Below are 17,174 nucleotides of genomic sequence, written 5' to 3'. Positions count from 1 at the left end.
AAAAAAAAAAAAGATAAATTGAGTAGTATAAAGCATGTAGAAAAATAATACATATGGTGTAAGCCCTTTGTAGTTTTAAAACAATATATAGTATATGCTTACTTATGCTTAGAGAATGTCTGGAAGGATACCAAAGAAACTATAGACAGTGGTCACTTCTAGAGAATGAGACTGGTGGGGAGGCACAGAACGGGAAGGATTTATCACTTTACATTATACCCTTCAGTATTGTTTGAATATTTAACAATTAGCTTATATTGCCTTTACAGCAAAATATTTTAATAAATAAATTAATCTGCTGACATTTTTTATGCAGTCATCTGCTTTCTGCTGAGCACAGAACTAGAGAAAAACTAGTCCCATTCCCCCCCCACCCCCCGTTTCTGAACGCTTTTCAGAACACTGCACTTAGAAGGGGCCTTTTGTTGGTCAGCTGGACAGGCTCCCCCAAACAGAGGACCATTGAAATGGTGCTGAGAGGGTCCTCAGACATAGGCTTACTGTGCAAGCACGTGGGAAAGAATTTAGCACCTAGTGAGGCAGGCCAGGTGGCTTCCTCTGGAGAGGCCTATTGTTATCAGTCTGCCTGTGCACTGCACATGCACCTTTTGTTCGAAGGGTTGCTCTTCATTCTATATGCTTCTGTTTAGATGATTCTGCAAATCAGGTTTTCCAAAGGCTCTCAAAGTAATCATTGCCATCATCATACTTCTTGTCTTCAAGCAATTAATCGACAATCTTTTTAAACCCCAGGACAAATTCAAGAGTAAAGGAAGTACAGGGGGACGTCTCAGCATTACACATGTAAGCAAGGGGACTTCTGGGTAACGTCGGAGAATTGCCTCAGGACTCTGTCTGTAATGATGCTGAGGTGGCCCCAGGTCTGAAACCACTATCAAGCTTTGGGCATGCCTCCCTACAGATAACCTCTCTCTCCAGCCTAGATCTCAAGGACTCCAGATACTACCAGAAATTCCTGTTACCCTTGGATCACAGAGAAGAAAAACAATCCAAACAAGTTTTTGTATTTTAAGAGATTGCTCTAGTTTCCGATATTCATTTTTGTACAGGCATCCAGCAGCACGCAGCATGCAGTGTCCAGAGTCTCTGTTTTTCAGATTTTTCTAGGAGTATAAAAGCTACTCTTTAAAGATTCATAATCAAATTTCTAGAGAGGGGGGAAAATGAGTTAGATGAAGCCAAAAGAATGACCTTATTCCTTTAAAATCCAGCCCATGGACATGCTTATAGAGTAGAGCAGCTGTGCTGCTGGCAGAGAACACACTGAAATGAAATACTCATGGTGATCCCTTCCCCCACTCATGCCTGCAGAGCCCCATCCAATTATTGCACAAAAAGCCTTTTTCTTAGAAACTTCTCTCCCTTCTACTTCTGTCTCCATCTTGGTTGGGAAGAAACAGCACTAGTGATGGAATGTACACAGCTTTGCAAATATTCATGAGAAAATGCTTTGACGCCCACACGCTCCCCGGCTCCCTTCTACATACATGCATTAGGGAAAGGACATGCACAGAGAAACTGAGAGACGGTGTGTGGTTCTCTAATTTAGGCAAACCACAAGGCCTTCTCAAAGCAGGCAGCAAGATTCAAGAAGGCAGAGCCCCAACTTGTCTCTCACCCACTGAACCATAAATTGAATAATTAATCCAAGAACCATTAACTGATCATTTAAGACACGCAGCACTGGAAATACAGACACAGAGCTGTGTGTGGTGCAGCATTTGAGAGCTTGGACTTTGGAGTCGCATAAAGGTTTGAATGCTTGTTCTATCACTTGGTTGTATGACCTTAAAGCAAGCTACTCAACCTATCTGAGTTTGTTCCTATCCCTAAAATGGAGATAATATCTACTGTAAAAAGTGATATAATCCTAAGGCCAGCCGAGTGGCTCAGTTGGTTAAGAGCTCGTTCAAGAGTGCGAGCTCTGAGCAACAGGGTCGCTGGTCCGATTCACGGCCCAAGCTGAGCTGCCAACAGGTGGCAGGATGGCTCAGCTTAAAAAAAAAAAAAAAAAAGTGATGTAATCCTAACAGAATCTTCCCCTCTGTGAACTCTCAAATTCCTTCTCACCTTAGTTTCTTCATGTTTCCCATCTCCTCTTGCTTCTCTAAAGTCCCTCCTCAGTTTCAGTAATTCTTCTATGTTCTTTACTCTTCCCCTAAAGCCTCCATTCACATTCCGAGTTTAGGAGATACAAAAGAAGTGAGGGTCAGGGACGGCCTAGTGGCTCAGTTGGTTAAGAGCATGAGCTCTGAGGAACAGGGTCACCGGTTCAATTCCCACATTGGCCACTGAGCTGCGCCTGAGCTGAGCTGCCGCTGAGCTGCCAATAAGAAGCAGGATGGCTCAGCTGGTGAGAGCATGTGCTCCTAACAACAAGCTTGCTGGTTCAACTCCTGCATGGAATGGTGGGCCGCACCCACCCGTAACTAAGATTGAACACTGCACCTTGAGCTGAGCGGCTGCAAGCTGCCAATGGGCGGCCTGATGGCGACTGGACTTGGAGCTGAGCTAGCTGCGCCCTCCACAACTAAGATCGAAGGACAGCAATTTGGCTGTTTCCCTTCCCCCATTCCCCAGTAAAAATCTTTAAAAAAAAAAAAAAGAAGTGAGGGTTATACTCCTCTCCACCTCATCCTACTCACGTTCTGAGGCAGGAGATAACAGATCATTTGTCTTCACCTTACAAAGAGTTGGGTCCCCAGACAGAAACATTGCTCCAATTGCAGCCTGGTCACATTAAACTAATAAGCACTCAACACTCCCCCATACAGCTAGATGGCAATAGCGCAATTTCCTCTGAGTACAGAGCCAAGAACAGGTCCAGTCTAAAGAACAAGATTTTTCTTTGGCATTCCGCTAAGCAGCACATTTCCGGCCATGCAGGAACCTCTGTGTTGCAGTTCATGGCCTGTCCCTAGAATAAGCAACAGACATTTTCCTGCAACATCAAGCACAATTCTGGACTGGTGAAAAGAAAAAAAAAAATCTGTAACTGTTACTTTTATCTCTCTAGGCTTTCGTCTTTAAAATAAGTGTCAATAATCTCTAGCATTTCTTCTAATATCAACATTCTGAAATTCTATAAAGTCAAACTATTTTTAGCTACCATACATCAGGATTCAAAAATTCTATACAAGTTATTTTTCATGTCCTAAATACATACCATTCTCTGCAACTTAATTTGAAATCTCTTATTTTATCCTAATGGCAATGTAGACCGGTTGGTTCTAATGTTCCATAAACTGCCAAAATCATCATGTTCTGTACTTGCAGAGGTTTATTATCACCTCCCTTTCTTCCCATTTCTGGACCAACATTCCTTCACTAAATAATCCCATGCAGAATGCATAGGAGGTGTGCTTCACTGGTAGTGGCTTTCCTCTTGGTTCCTGCATCAGCCCTTTTTTCTTTTCTTTTCTTTTTTTTGTGGGAGGGGAGGTGGTTTCCTCGGAAGCCTCTCCAAGTTCTTGACATCATCAAGCTGAAGCCCAGAACTGGAGAAAATATTCACCAAAGAATCTGTATCTTTCTCTCTCTCTGCTCTCTGAGGATAGGCCATGGATATACTCTGTGTGTTGTCTGACGATCTGTGTATGTGGAGACTAAACAAATATTAAAACAACAAGCAGAATCACATTGCTGCTATTATTTCAGTTTTTTATTCAGTGGTGTTGGGAGGAAATCTGCTCACTCACATGATTTTTTATCTGGAAAAGCTGCAAATGTTTTAGGTATTGTGTTTTAGCCAAATAACAAACCATTTTAAAATAAAGATTCCCAGGAGAATAGAAGCCATTGCTTTCCAGAAAGGGCTGGGTAGGTTTTTGTTCCTGGATGGGCTTTCTGTTGACTCAGTCTGCACTTGTTTTGACAGCCAATTACAGTCCTTGGTAGGTGAAGCTGAGCTCATGCTCCGCATGGAAAGTTTTACAAACACACAATCACCCCAACACAATACTCTGGAGCAGAGGACTCCTGATCCTACAGATGTTCCTGACCAGGAGGACGGGAAGTTAGTTTTCCAAGTAGAGCATGCTAAGCCACCAAAGGGATCATAACCAGATTCAAATGAGAGACTTTCCAATCCCGTTCAGCTCTTAGAAAGAAGTCTGGGCCTTGCTTCTCTCATCAGCGATAGTGGTTATCACACCCAATCCACAGCACTCAGGACCTCACTTATTCTAACTCCTAGTTGCCAAGCCCTGGGCTAGGCACTTTACATAATTATTTCACAATAACTCCAGAAACTAGGACTCAGAGAGGTTAAGTAACTTGTCCAAAGTAAACCAGCTAATAAGCGGCTGTGCCTGAATTCAAATCCAGGTCTGACTTCAGAGAAGTAAATTAACTTTAATATATTATAGATTCAAGCCAGATAAAATGTAGGTCAATTTTGAAGAAAAGCTTTAGCAAGTCCAAACAGCAACAAACTAAAAACACAATTCAGACCAGTAACGACCTGCCTTAAGGCTGAAAAGCTAAAGACACCAGGGTCACGGGTAATGGCCAAGACAGGTGGTATGATACCCTCTCAGCCCCATTCACTACAGTCTTTCTCTCGCTCTTTCCCCTTCACCCTCTCCCCTTTTCCCCAATTTCCTTCCCTTCTTTTTCCTATATCCCTCTTTTTTATTTTTCTGTTTCACACTGTAGTATAGCGAAGAATATGAACTTTGCATTCCGATGATCCTGTGTTCAAATTTAAGACACATTTCTGACTTCGGGCAGATCATGTAACCTCTCTAATCCTAAATTTCCTCAACTATAAAATAAGGATAAACTCTTCTACCTTTTAGGCTGTTGAAGGGATCAAATCAGATGATATGTATAAAGAGATGACCAGGTCGCTAGTAGACTAAATGGAATTTCTCTTTTTAACTTTGGGAATCAGTAAGGCTTGGTGGAAATGACATGCAATTTAGAGTTGGACAGTCTTGGATATGAATCCCTGCTCCACCGCTTATTGGCTAAGTGATCTGGGCAAGTCTTGTAAGCTTTCTGTGCCTCAGTTTCCTTATCTACAAAATGGGGTAAATAACATTGATTTAACAGATTTGGAGAGATGATCAAAAGAAAGGATAAACGTTTAGAATTTACAAATAGTTAACAAATAAAGCTGCCTCTCAATAGAACTTGCAGTAGCTGACTTGTTCTCCAGAGGCTCCTGTTGGTTGACACCTAATCTATTTACTCAAGTGTGTCACCACTAAGGGCTGGGAAGGGCTAAAACACTAGGGAACTTTTATCTCGAATCTATCTTTTGAGGCTGTAAGATAATAAAAAGAGGTAGAATGGTACAATGTAATGGAAAGACCACCACAGGTAGCACGAGTCTAGTCCCACTTGAGCATTAACTGCCTGTATATCCCCATATAAGTCACACGGCTGTATCTGGAACATGAGGGAGTTGGCATAGATTAGTGGGCAGTGTGTGGAAATGTTTTTGATTGTCATGACTGGGACTGCTTCTGGAATCTAGTGGGTAAAAGCCAGGGATGCTGCTTAACATCCTAGAGTGCACAGGACGGACCCTCACAACAGAGAATTATCCAGCCAAAATATCAATAGTGCTAAGGCTGAGAAGTCCTGGCCTAGATGACCGCTAAGTTTCCTTCGAGCGCTCACATTCTAAGATTCTGTGATGAGGCCAAGCCAACACCAAATAGGTGGTGTGCTTGTCAATATCTATCAAGCAATGGCTTATAATGTTGCTCAAAATTCCCCTAAGGTCAGTGGGGGGAGTTTCCCTCAGATATTTGGATATTCTCAAATCAGTGATATATTTCTGAGGGTGACAAGAGTCCTTCAGAACAGGAAGAGACCCAGAGATCAGGCGGCACAGTCCTCCAGGGACTTGGCCCCTTACTCTTTGCAGCTAGAATCAGTGCTTCCAAAGCTATGAGCTTCCTTTTGGGCAAGAAGATGATTTAAATAAGCCTGAATCAAGGTCAGAATACGATATGATACACACAACAGCAGAGATGAATCAACTACATCATGCTAAGTGAAAGAAGCCAGACTCAAAAGGCTACACACAGTTTTGTTGCACTTATATGACATTCTGAAACAGACAAAACTGTAGGGGCAGAAAACAGATTGGTAGTTGCCAGGAGCTGGGGGTAAGGAGAATAGTTTGACTACCAAGGGACGTAAAGGGATTTGGGGGATAATGCACTGTTTTATATACTGATTACAGTGTAAGCTACACAACTGTGTTTGTCAAAACTCAAGATCTGTACACTAAAAAGGTGAATTTTACTGTATATAAATTACACTTCCGTAAGACTGACCCCTCTCCCCACGTCTCCCTAAATATGATCATAATTGCTGGAGAGAGGATAGCTGCACTTTGGGACAGGATGAACCTGATGACATCTAAATTCTTTCCTACCCCAAGTGCTATGATTTTTTGACAATCTGCCTCTCCTACCTCTGGTGACCTCAGAGCCATAGTGATTAGGGTTAAGTCTGCACTCCAATTTCTGTGTTAAAGTAATGAGCTCCCCTGCCACCATTTTGCGACCTCTAGCCTGTGACAAAGGTTCCCTTCCTTCTCTCTCCTATCCTGATTTCCCTTGGGACCAATGAGGGCCTTAGACAATTAATAAACAAGCCAGAATCAACCTCAGGAGACACCGGTTTTATCTCTCTGCACAGGCTTCCTGTCCAAATCCTTGATCTTTCCATTGAACTTCAAGTCAGGCCATAGAGGAAGAATCTTATTTATGAATTGCCTTCATTACCGGACTACTGGGCTTCTACTAGATCAGTTTTATACACTTAAGCTACATAAATGTAAAATGTGAGCTTCACACCAAAATCCTACCTAAGCTCGTTGATATATATATATATAAAAATAAATAGAGATGCGCAGTTTTGTTTATACACACCTCCCAGATTATCATCTATCATGTTATACAAAATCGTTAATTTTTCTTAGGTACAGAATAGCCCTCGGTGTGCTGTGGCCAGGGAGGACTGAAATAGCTAGCAGTATGCTCACACTTTCTACTAATAGAAAGACCACACAGTCTTCTACGCCACAAATAGTCATAATGGTGAACTGCTATAGGAGTCCCATCCTCTGATTTGAGAGCCAGTTTCTTTCCTGGCTCTTCTTAGAGAATGTCAGTGGAACAATTACAAACACCAGTAATAACCAGACACCTCATACACATCTGAGTGCTGAGATAAAAATTAAGGGCCGTAAGACAAGCCTGGACCTGCCAGAGTCCTCATATTCCAAAGGACAGAGAAGACTTGGTAGGGACCAAGTAATGGCCACACTGCTTTTTTCTGCTGAGCACTTATAGCTAACGAATTGTGACTACAAAGGGAGGGTGCTCATGTTATAACAGAAGGGACCCACAGAGACAACAAATCTCACAGTGGTCTGGGATCTTGTTTCCACATGTTCCCATCAGAAGGGAAGAAGCAGGGAATTACACTTCCATGGTTTAGAACTATCCAACCATCTTCAGAAGTCTGCTTCCGTGGTAACTCAGTACTGTCTTCTAAGTCACTGAAACTTGATAACATTGTACCTTTGACATAATTAGAAAAAGTTTCAAGGAAGACTAAAATACTTAGAAAACACACTTTGGCTTTTTATTCAAAGGTATATAGACTGATAGGCAATGGTTGCTCAGGGTTCCCCCCAAAATATTTCCATTTCCAATGTTATTTCCTAAGGACATACTCCTGTAGTGTTTTCTTTCATATGTAAGTATGACCATACTGATCCATGAAGGCCAACAAACAGTTTTTCTAATTTTAGGGATGGACTGTCACGGAGAGTGCCATGGGGCTGCTGGGGTGAGGGCTAGTGCCTGTGATCATAGAACTGAATGAGGCAGGCTTGCTGGCCATCATGGGGACTGAATACATTACCTTCGGCAGCATAAACCAGAACAATGCTGCTGCTTCACAGAAACAGGGAGAAGTCCTATAGATCCACCTGGCCAGACCTGCTCCCTCAGAAACTTGTGAGAGAGCTGGCAGCACTACCAGCCACAGGAAGGGTGACCAACAGCCTTAGCTGGCAAAGCCTGGCTCACCCTCTCAACCCTCATCAGATCAATAGAATTCACCTCCTACATACATTGCAGGTTAGCAGACTAGCCATATAGCCCTTGACACTCAGCCCAAGCCTAAGACTCAACGAAGATACCGGCCTCTAGGATCCCTGGGCCTTCCTGTTGCCTACAACACAAGGCCACATTTGTGGTGAGCCCATTTACCTACCACTACTACCTGAACTAACCTGTGCCCACCTGAATCATGCTGAGGCCCAAGCCTACATGGGCACTAGCCAACATCCATGCCCTGAGCAAGCAGTCCTTTCCTCTTTCTGCCACTGATGCCTCTCACCACTTCTCAGATCCAACATCATTAGTTTCTGACCGAACTATCATAAGTAAGAAATAGTCAGGGTCCAGATTCCGTGTTAATTTCCCAATAATTATACAGTTATGGAAAAAAAAACAACTGAGAAGAGTGAAAGGAAAATGACATTACCACATCCTGAGATGCATAGTGGGGGTCCTCTGGGTTGACAGACCAGTAGCAGTAATCAAAGCCGAATGCCACAACCTTCTCCCGGGAGTCACCAAAGCCATCTGATCGGCTGTCCACCTAAAAATCAAACATAGGGTCCAGTGTCTTCTCTATTACAATATCAGAACATGCTTAGTGGTGCTTGACTCCTCTCTGCTGTAGCTAGAGAGACCTGGACTGGTTATGAGAATCTTTATATCTACCTGAAAAAGAAAAAAAAGTGACCTCTGTCCTCATCTTGTTAGGAACGATAAAGCCCCAGAGAATTAAACGCCTGTCTATCATACTATCATGTATCTGCCTATATATGAATCAAATATATGAGGTGTAAGACAGCTTGAGAGAGAAAACCTTTCCCTCTCTGGGCATCTTCTTATCATTTCTTAAGTATTTCTGTAGAAGATACAGAAATGCATCAGTAATTCAGTCCCTGGGCCTGACAGGTTCTACCAACTGAGGGCTTTCACAGAGGTCCTTGGGTTCCCACTCCCAGTGAATCAGGAAGCATGTTGGTCAGAAGAGCAAGGACCAACCCGACTGTCAAAGGTACGTGTAGATGAGGGCAGAGCCAGAGCTTAGAACTGCAGTGACCTCCAGGTACCGTACTGGAGGAAAGTGACATTATTCACAGGAATACCTCTTTTACTATCTAAAATTTAAACTCTGGACAGGTAGAAACAACCTCTAGCACTAAGCACCATGAACCACAACAGTAGAACAAGGTGTCAGAATGACTAAGAGATTCGTAGTGGATAACTGACCTCAGGGAAGGAAGCAACCAGCAAGGTGTGCAGGGGGCAGATTAGAGTTTGCTGTTGGCCAGGATTTACTCTTAAGAACCAAAAATATGAGCTCTCAGAACAAAGCAGCTGAAGTGATTAGGCAACAGATATAAATGAGAGACAGCAGAGAATAAAAGGTCTTTTGTCCCCAGGGAGGCTCTGTTGAAAGTTTGGCTGGTCTTGTTCCCTTTTAGCAGAGAGCTACTGACAAAAGGAAACATCACATCACAGGAGTAACACAGGAGTGGGCATGGCTGGGAGGCCTGGGGACCAGATAACGCTCACTCCAGCAAGTCAGCTTCCTGAGCTCTTCGGAATGCTGAGTGCCACCTGCAAGCTGAGGACAGCAGCCATCACATGGCCAACTTCCCTGTTTCCCTTCACTCTCCAAGGCCCAGAAAAAAAGAATCCCTTCCACTTCCGCTAGCCTGGCAAAGGAGAAATGGGATGGAGGAAATTAGCCTTGGGGGAAGGGGTGGGGGAGGAAAGGAAGTTCCCAGAGTTTGTCCAATTGTGACTCAAAGATCAGTCGGATCAGTGCAAGAGAATTTGTGACCGACTCCCTTCTGGGATCTGAAGGTTCTTACTTGGTCCTCCCTAGGCCAAAATGAATACTGCATTAGCAGATGCATACTAAAATCCCTAGTAACACCTCTAGACAAAGTGATATCAAATGAGAGGCGTGGACAAAGTCTAACTGGTGGTCAGGTGGATTAAGTTTACATATGGATTGTCCCCAGCATGATTTAAACTAGCCACGGCCCCCATAACATCCCCCATAACATCCCCTGCGTTTACTTTCAAAGCAGCTACTGACCAGTTTTCAAAACAGCTGCACCCTATTTATTCGAATTTGGGCTGCAGCTGCCACATCCCCTGCACTTCTTTCCTGCTTTGATTTTATATTTGCTTTGTGCTTGGTCAAAGCTCTTCCACTCCCTTCCTTCTCTAGACACATTCACATCCACACCTTCACCCCAGAAACCCCTCTGACTACTAGCCCCTCCGTGAAGAGGAAAAGGAAACAACTTCAGGCTTACCTTTAAATTCGTGATTTTTGCCACTTTGCCATCAACTTCCACAATAATTCTTCCTCCTTCTTTGGTCTCCCTAGAAACAAGACCCAAACCCATATAAGAAACATTGCTTTTTCTTTCTTAATCAAGAAAAAAGCTGAGATCAGCGCTATTGGGACAAAACATTTCCCTACTGCTGTCTCCATACCTGGAGTGTCTGTCTCCACAAATGGCTGTAAACATCACATCAAACAGTCCCCTAGCTGGCACGCTTCTCTAGATCATTAGTATTTGGCTCTGAAACAGCTAACAGTCACCATTGTTGAGTATTCCCTATAAGCTAGGCACTGTAGTAGGTACAGTACAGATTGTACTTGTGCAATCTTCCCAACACAGCCTCCTGACATAGTTTCCTAAGATTATCTTCATTTTTACAGATGGAAGATGAAAGCTGAAAAAAATTATGAAACTTGTCCAAGGTCACACAGCTAGCAGTGGTAAATTGGGATTTAAACTCAGATTTGTCTGACCACAAAGCCGCACATGTTAGAAATCAGGCTTGGAAACCCTGGAGAGTATCCTCAGCTGGGCACATAACCTAGCATCACCTCTCGTTTTCTCTGGGATTTTGAGCACAGATAGTAGTGAAAAAGGTTTTGGAGTCCTCTCTGTTGAGATCTGGAGAACATATTTCCCAAATCCTTTCCTTACATCAAAATGAGAGCTAAGGTCCTTAAGAATCTTCCTATGTTGCAGTTATATAGTAATGCTGTTAACTAACCAACCCCTATTTCCAAGTGACCCACATACTTAAAACCAAATATGAAGGGAACATACTCCATTCTAGATACATAATCTTTTCTCATACCATAAAGAGCTTTAGCTGAAGTGCTTACAGCAAAAATGTTAATAGATGAGAAGTTCATTAGCACTTCCTAAACTACAGGGAAAGTTATCAATTAAATCACTCCTAGCCTGACACCTGAAAGTTGAGAAAATACATTCAGTCTCATCTTATCCTCCCTCATAGATCCCAGGATATGACCTTGAGGACTGGAGGGAGATGCTGTGGATGGACTGGGGTGTGGGGGTGTCTTTAAAGATTATTTTTTTAAACCTGTCAGTGAGTCTGAAATAAAACCCTCGATAGAAAATTTCCCTCTCCCAGGTAATGACACTTCTGATATTTAAATTTCCTCAAGGCTCTAAGGTAAGGCTTTTTTTTTTTTTCGTATTTCATACTAGATAGAATTTAAGGCAGCAGAGATATTCTTCATTTCTCAGGATCATTCAATGTATCCTGTTCCCCTGCCAAACCCTCAGGTCTCTTAAAGAAAATCTTTCATCTTTGGTGTTCACATTTTACAAGATAATTTTTTCTTCTTCCTGCATTATATATTGTAAATTTGGACAATAAAGGAAATACAAAAAAAAACCATGCAATAACTTTTCAAAATCTATTATCCAATTTTTTTAAGTCTGCCCTTTCTTGAGAATTCATCTAGGACTCTGGTATAAAGCAGCCAAAAAAAAAGTGTCCTAACTTGACCTCTTGGCAGAAAGATATGACACCATAGGAGGGTGAGATGCTGTTCCTCCCTTGCCATTTGGTAGCCTAGTGGTCCCAGAATATTCTAGAACAGAATGAGGGTGAACTAACGTTAGGCAGATCAAAAAGAAAGGGCGACAACCTCAAATGAGGCCAGACAGCTCAACAAAAATCTACTCAGGGGGAAGGAGCCTTACACAGTGGAGCTACTACCACTTGTCTCTGGGTCCTGAATTCCACCAACAGCCATTCATTCCTTAGGGTAAAAGGTTTTGCACAGGGGTAAATCCTCAGTACACATGTATACTCCCAGGGCAGTATTCCTCAAAGTGTGGTCCACAAGCCACCTTCATCAGAATTACGTGAGATGGTGGGGCTAGTTAATTCAAATTCCTGTTAACAAGATGCAGTATAACAAGCTTCCCAGGTGGACTGCATGCATACTATAATTTGAGAATCATTGTCATAGAGGGGAAAATAACCAAGCCATTACCACTTATCTATTCATTTATAAAACTTGAAAACAACAGACAGCTAAGTGTAGGGAGGAATAAAAACAGCTGTAAAAAATTATATAGCTAACACTTTATTGGACACTTAAAATGCTAAGCATTTTAAATGTATTCTTTCATTTAATCTTCATAAAAAACTAAAGTAGTTATTCAATTTTATAGATTTTTTTTTAAAAGCACAGAAAGAGAATATAGCTTATGAAAAGTAACTTTTGACGGGGCATGGAGGGTGTTCCAGGGCCTACAGTATTGGCGGAAGAGAATGTGTTCTCCCAATGATGAATGATTATCTGTAGTCAAGGGGCAGCACCTCATAATGATACAGGCTTTCTAATTATGGGAAACAACTGTGACATAGAGGGGAGGGCATCAAAACCATTTCCCATATTGTCATTATACTGACAGATGGTCAGTTCTAGTCCTCCCGTGCAAACAGGCATTTGACTGAGAAAGACGTGCAACTTTTGTGTAATCTCAGGAAGGAACAGCTTAGTCTGGGAAATGGAATCTTGGCTCTCCCCACTTTTAGCTTTAAACAAGGCCACTTTCTCACCTGGAAAAACAGAAAAATGGAAGCTTAGACCAGATTTCGTCCCAAGTACAACATCAGATCCAATGACTGTTAACCGAGTCTTGTGCCAATGACTGATTTGAAGGTTTGGACCAAACTACATAACCAGCAGATTCTCTACATTCAGATGAACTTCAAGGAAGATGCTGGAAGTTAACAAACCCTGAAGAATAGCTGCATCTCTGCAGGATTCTGTGAGAAGCGGGGAGTGATCTCAACTTCTTAGCTGGGGTCACACTGGGATTCTCCATATCTGCCCCTGAATCCACGCTCCTGAATCTTCAGGTATATAATCTGTTCACACCTGGATATCTGCAGGCGTGGCCTTCTACTGCCTGCTACTCAAGGCTCATAACCTGAGCTAAAAGTAAGCAAGCTTCTGGGCCCTTTCCCACTCACTTTTGTTTAATGAGACATTATTCTCTACTGTTGCTGCAAATAACTCAACTTCAACAGCATTTTCTTAATCCAATTCATGCTATTATAAATTCCTACTTCCCAAGGAACAGAGTGCTGTAAGAAGTGGTCAATATTATCCTGAGCACCCTTAAAACAATAGTTTTGCAAAAACAGGATCTGCCAAAGGCTATCTTCAGGGTAGCAGCTGTACCTGTGAAAACCCCCCAACCTCGAGCCACAGCTAGTAATGCAGAAGCCCGATGTCATAAGCCATCTATCAATCTAAACACAGCAGTTCAGGCGCATGCTGCTTTCCTTCTTTCTTCATTGTATTTCTTTTGCCTTTTTCCTATTTTCGGTTTTTTATTGTTTCTTTCCCCCATTTCATTCCTCTCATTCTGTAAATTGCATGACTTCTCAAAGCCAATCACCTCCATATCAGGACAATCCCTGCTAGTATCGAATTTTATTATGGAAGACGATGCCTTTTTTGACCCTTCTGCCCAATTGTCAAGCCATCTTATGTGCTGGAAAATTTTAAACCTCCCAAATAATTTCAGTATGTGCCACTGGTCCCTGGTCCCAATCCACACTCTCCACGGATTTATCTTCTATCACTCACCTCCTTCCCCAAACAGCCAAAACTTATGTTTCCTAACAGCCTAAGTCCTTTGCCCTGTTTTTACTAGAGTGCTTTTTACACCTTCTCCACCTGTTGAGCGAGCTCTAATAGATCTTTAAAAAACAGTTCAAACACTAACTCTTCTGTGAAGCCTTCCCTGACTTTCCAAACCTATGAGTGTAGAAATCAGTGAAAAGGGTAAGAAATTATGTGGCAGGATCAGATTCAACCATGAGGAAATGGGCACTGACGATGTTGAGAGAAAGGGTTAGAATAACTTCCCCTATTTCACTGTTCTGCTGTAGAGCATAGGATGAAACCACGCTCTCTGAGCCTCAGTTTCCCTCTCATACCTTACTGCCTGCCTTTCTGCACATCTTCGCAGAGAAACTCATGTGCACCCACAATTCTACCTCAGTCCTCGCAGGTACTCCAGAGCCACCAAGAAGGGAGAAGAGACGGACAATCCCTCTCCCCGTAATGATATATTCCCAGACATTCTCAAGGTACCCAGTGAGAAAAGCCCAACCCGTGCGCCAAGACTGGAGCAGCGGTCCCTCGAAACTCCTGCTGGCAGGACTCCAGGGACGCGGACACTGGGCAGCCCACCCCCAAGGCCATCCAGGAACCGCTATCCCCCAGAGTACGAAGGGAAAGCTCGACCCGAGGCCTCAACATGCCCGGCCTTTACGATTTCCGGACCCTGACCCGCTGGGCCACTTTGTGTCTGATTTCTCCACGCCGGAATCACTTGAGGGGGAGGCAGGGACCTTGCTCTCCTCTCAGCTCAGTTGATGCCTCAGGCGCCCCCTCCCGCCCAGACTCACCTCTTGCTGAGTGGCCGCACCCTCACGGCCACCCGCACGTTCGCCATCCCTCGGCCTTGGCCCAAACTCCGCAGGTCGGCCCAGCAATAGCATCACCAGCCCCAGCCCCAAAGTTAGCACCAGCCCGAGCCCGGCCCCGCCCGCCCCATGCTTCTCCCGGGATAGACCCGCCCATGCGCGCGCCACGGACCTGCGGGGGCGGTGCCTGCCGAGCTTCGGCCAATCCTGAGCCCAGTGGGCGGGAGGACGCTCGGCCAGGCCCGGCCCGCCTCGCCCCGCCCCGCCTCGCACTGCCCACGCACCTCCTGAGACGGCCCCGCCCACACGCGCGCCCTAGGCCGGTCTGGGCGGTGCCTGCTTAGCCTCCGCCAATCCTGAGCCCCCTGGACGCTGGAGCCCAGAGCCCGGCCCTGTCGACCGGGTGCGGCCGGGAACGCCTACTGGGAGTTAGCTATTGTTCTCGAATCGGCTAACAATACTTGTTGAGTCAAGTAAGTCCGTTAAACTTTGGTGAACGCCAGTTTACATAATTTGCTAAGTACGTACTTTTATTCGCTGCGTTGACCTGAGCTATCGATTCTGTGGTTAAATTTTAGGGACAGAAATGAAATAGGGAACACCGATGTTTTTGCAGTTCCCAGCAAAGAGCAGTGTCATTCTTTGAAGAGGCATTTGGAGTGTGAAGGACTTTATAGAGTGCTCACTGGCGAACTCTCGATTGTGCTGGAACCTCATGGCCACACTGGCAGTGTTTGTGGTGGCGGAGGGAATGCTTTCGGTCAGAATCGGTTCATTAATTCATCCCCAAAATAGCCATCGTGTACCTACCTAAAGAGTCAAATGCTCTTCTAGGGTTTTGAGGATACAGTCTGCCTTCGTGGAAATTGAAATCTATAGAAAAAAGACAAATATTTAAATGTATATACTATATCAAATGGCGCTGAGTGCATTTTTTTTTAAAAAGCAGGGTAAAAAATACAGTAATGATCTCCGTGTCTATTAAGGGGAATGATGCTATTTTATATATAGGTTCTTCAGGAAAGACCTCACTGAGACGGTGGCACTTGACTAGATTTAAAGAAAAGGGAAGGAGGGAGCTATGCAGGTGTTCACTTATTTAACAATATTTCCTAAATAAGCACCTGTTATGACAGGTTTTGTTCCAAACGCAAGGGACAAAGAAGTGAAGAAAACAGGCAAATCTCTGACTTCATGGAGCTTGGTGAGACTAACAATAAGCAAAACAATTCAAGTAACATGTATATCAGATTAGCTAAATCAAAAAAATAAAGCAGGAAATGGGATAGGAAGTGAGTACAGAGGGTATTGAAATTTTAAATGATATGGCCAGGGAAGGTCTCACTGAGAATGTGACACTTGAGAAAAATCTGAAGGATGTAAAAAAAGAGTCATGCTGTTATCGGAAAGAAAGACAATTTCAGACACAGGAAGCAGACCAATGTAAAGGACCTGAGCCTGGACATAGCCTGGAATGTTAGAGGAACAGCAAGAAAGCCAGTGGGGGTACAAGGAGTAACAAAGGGGGAGTCACAGAGATAGAATGAGCCCATGATAAAGTCTTTGGATTTTACTGTAGGTGAGCTGGAAAACCAGTGAAAAGTTTTAGGAAGCAGAAAATGATAATGATTTATATTTTTAGAAGATTACTTTGGCTGCTGTTTTGAGACTAGCCTGAGTGGGGAAAGATGTAAACCCCAGAGAGACCAGTCAGGAGGCTATTTTAGTACTCCAGTGGTAGTAATAGAAATAATGAGACATGTCAGGCATGTTCCATAGCTGTTAAGCTCTCTCATCTATTTGAGAATACCCTTCTCTAAAGTATTGGGACAGCTGGTTTACAATTCAGATTAACCTGGAATCCTAGTCTTCTGGATGGCTTCTCTACTCACTGTGCTTTGCAGTGAAAATAATCACAGTATTAGGGAAACAGTATGGAGATTCCTCAAAAAGTTAAAAATAGAACTACCTTATGACCCAACAATCCCACTTCTGGGTATTTATCTATCTGAAGGAAATAAAATCACTATCTCAAAAATATATCTGGGGTGAGGGGGGTTGTCACTTTGTGAAGGGTGAAAAGTATAACTATTGTTTTGTACACCTGAAACTAATAAATACATATATCTCTGTACCCCCATCCATCTTCATTGCAGCATTATTCGCAATTAGCCAAGATACAGAAACATGGAAACAAACTAAGTATGCCAGAAACAGTGATGAACACCATATATATATATATATATATTTCTTATTATAAATTATAGTATCACAGGGTTGCAAAGTGATGCTACTCTA

The 17,174-nt window shown here is 43.3% G+C and overlaps 1 protein-coding gene across 1 annotated transcript in view; it reads right to left on the bottom strand.

The window, feature by feature from the left end:
• The window catches only part of STARD9 (StAR related lipid transfer domain containing 9), a 110,754-nt gene extending 95,784 nt beyond the window's left edge, over positions 1-14,970 (bottom strand). The window contains exons 1-3 of the mRNA XM_019644955.1: positions 14,859-14,970; positions 10,403-10,472; positions 8,542-8,658 (exon numbers count right to left, since the gene is read on the bottom strand). Coding sequence (XP_019500500.1) covers positions 8,542-8,658; positions 10,403-10,472; positions 14,859-14,905 — 234 coding nt within the window. The 5' untranslated portion in view covers positions 14,906-14,970. The remainder of the gene's footprint in view (positions 1-8,541; positions 8,659-10,402; positions 10,473-14,858) is intronic.
• Between the last annotated feature and the right edge of the window lie 2,204 nt (positions 14,971-17,174).

Source organism: Hipposideros armiger, unplaced genomic scaffold (genome assembly GCF_001890085.2).
Source record: "Hipposideros armiger isolate ML-2016 unplaced genomic scaffold, ASM189008v1 scaffold_92, whole genome shotgun sequence".
NCBI lineage: Eukaryota > Metazoa > Chordata > Mammalia > Chiroptera > Hipposideridae > Hipposideros > Hipposideros armiger.
This window is presented reverse-complemented; position numbering and strand designations above follow the sequence as displayed.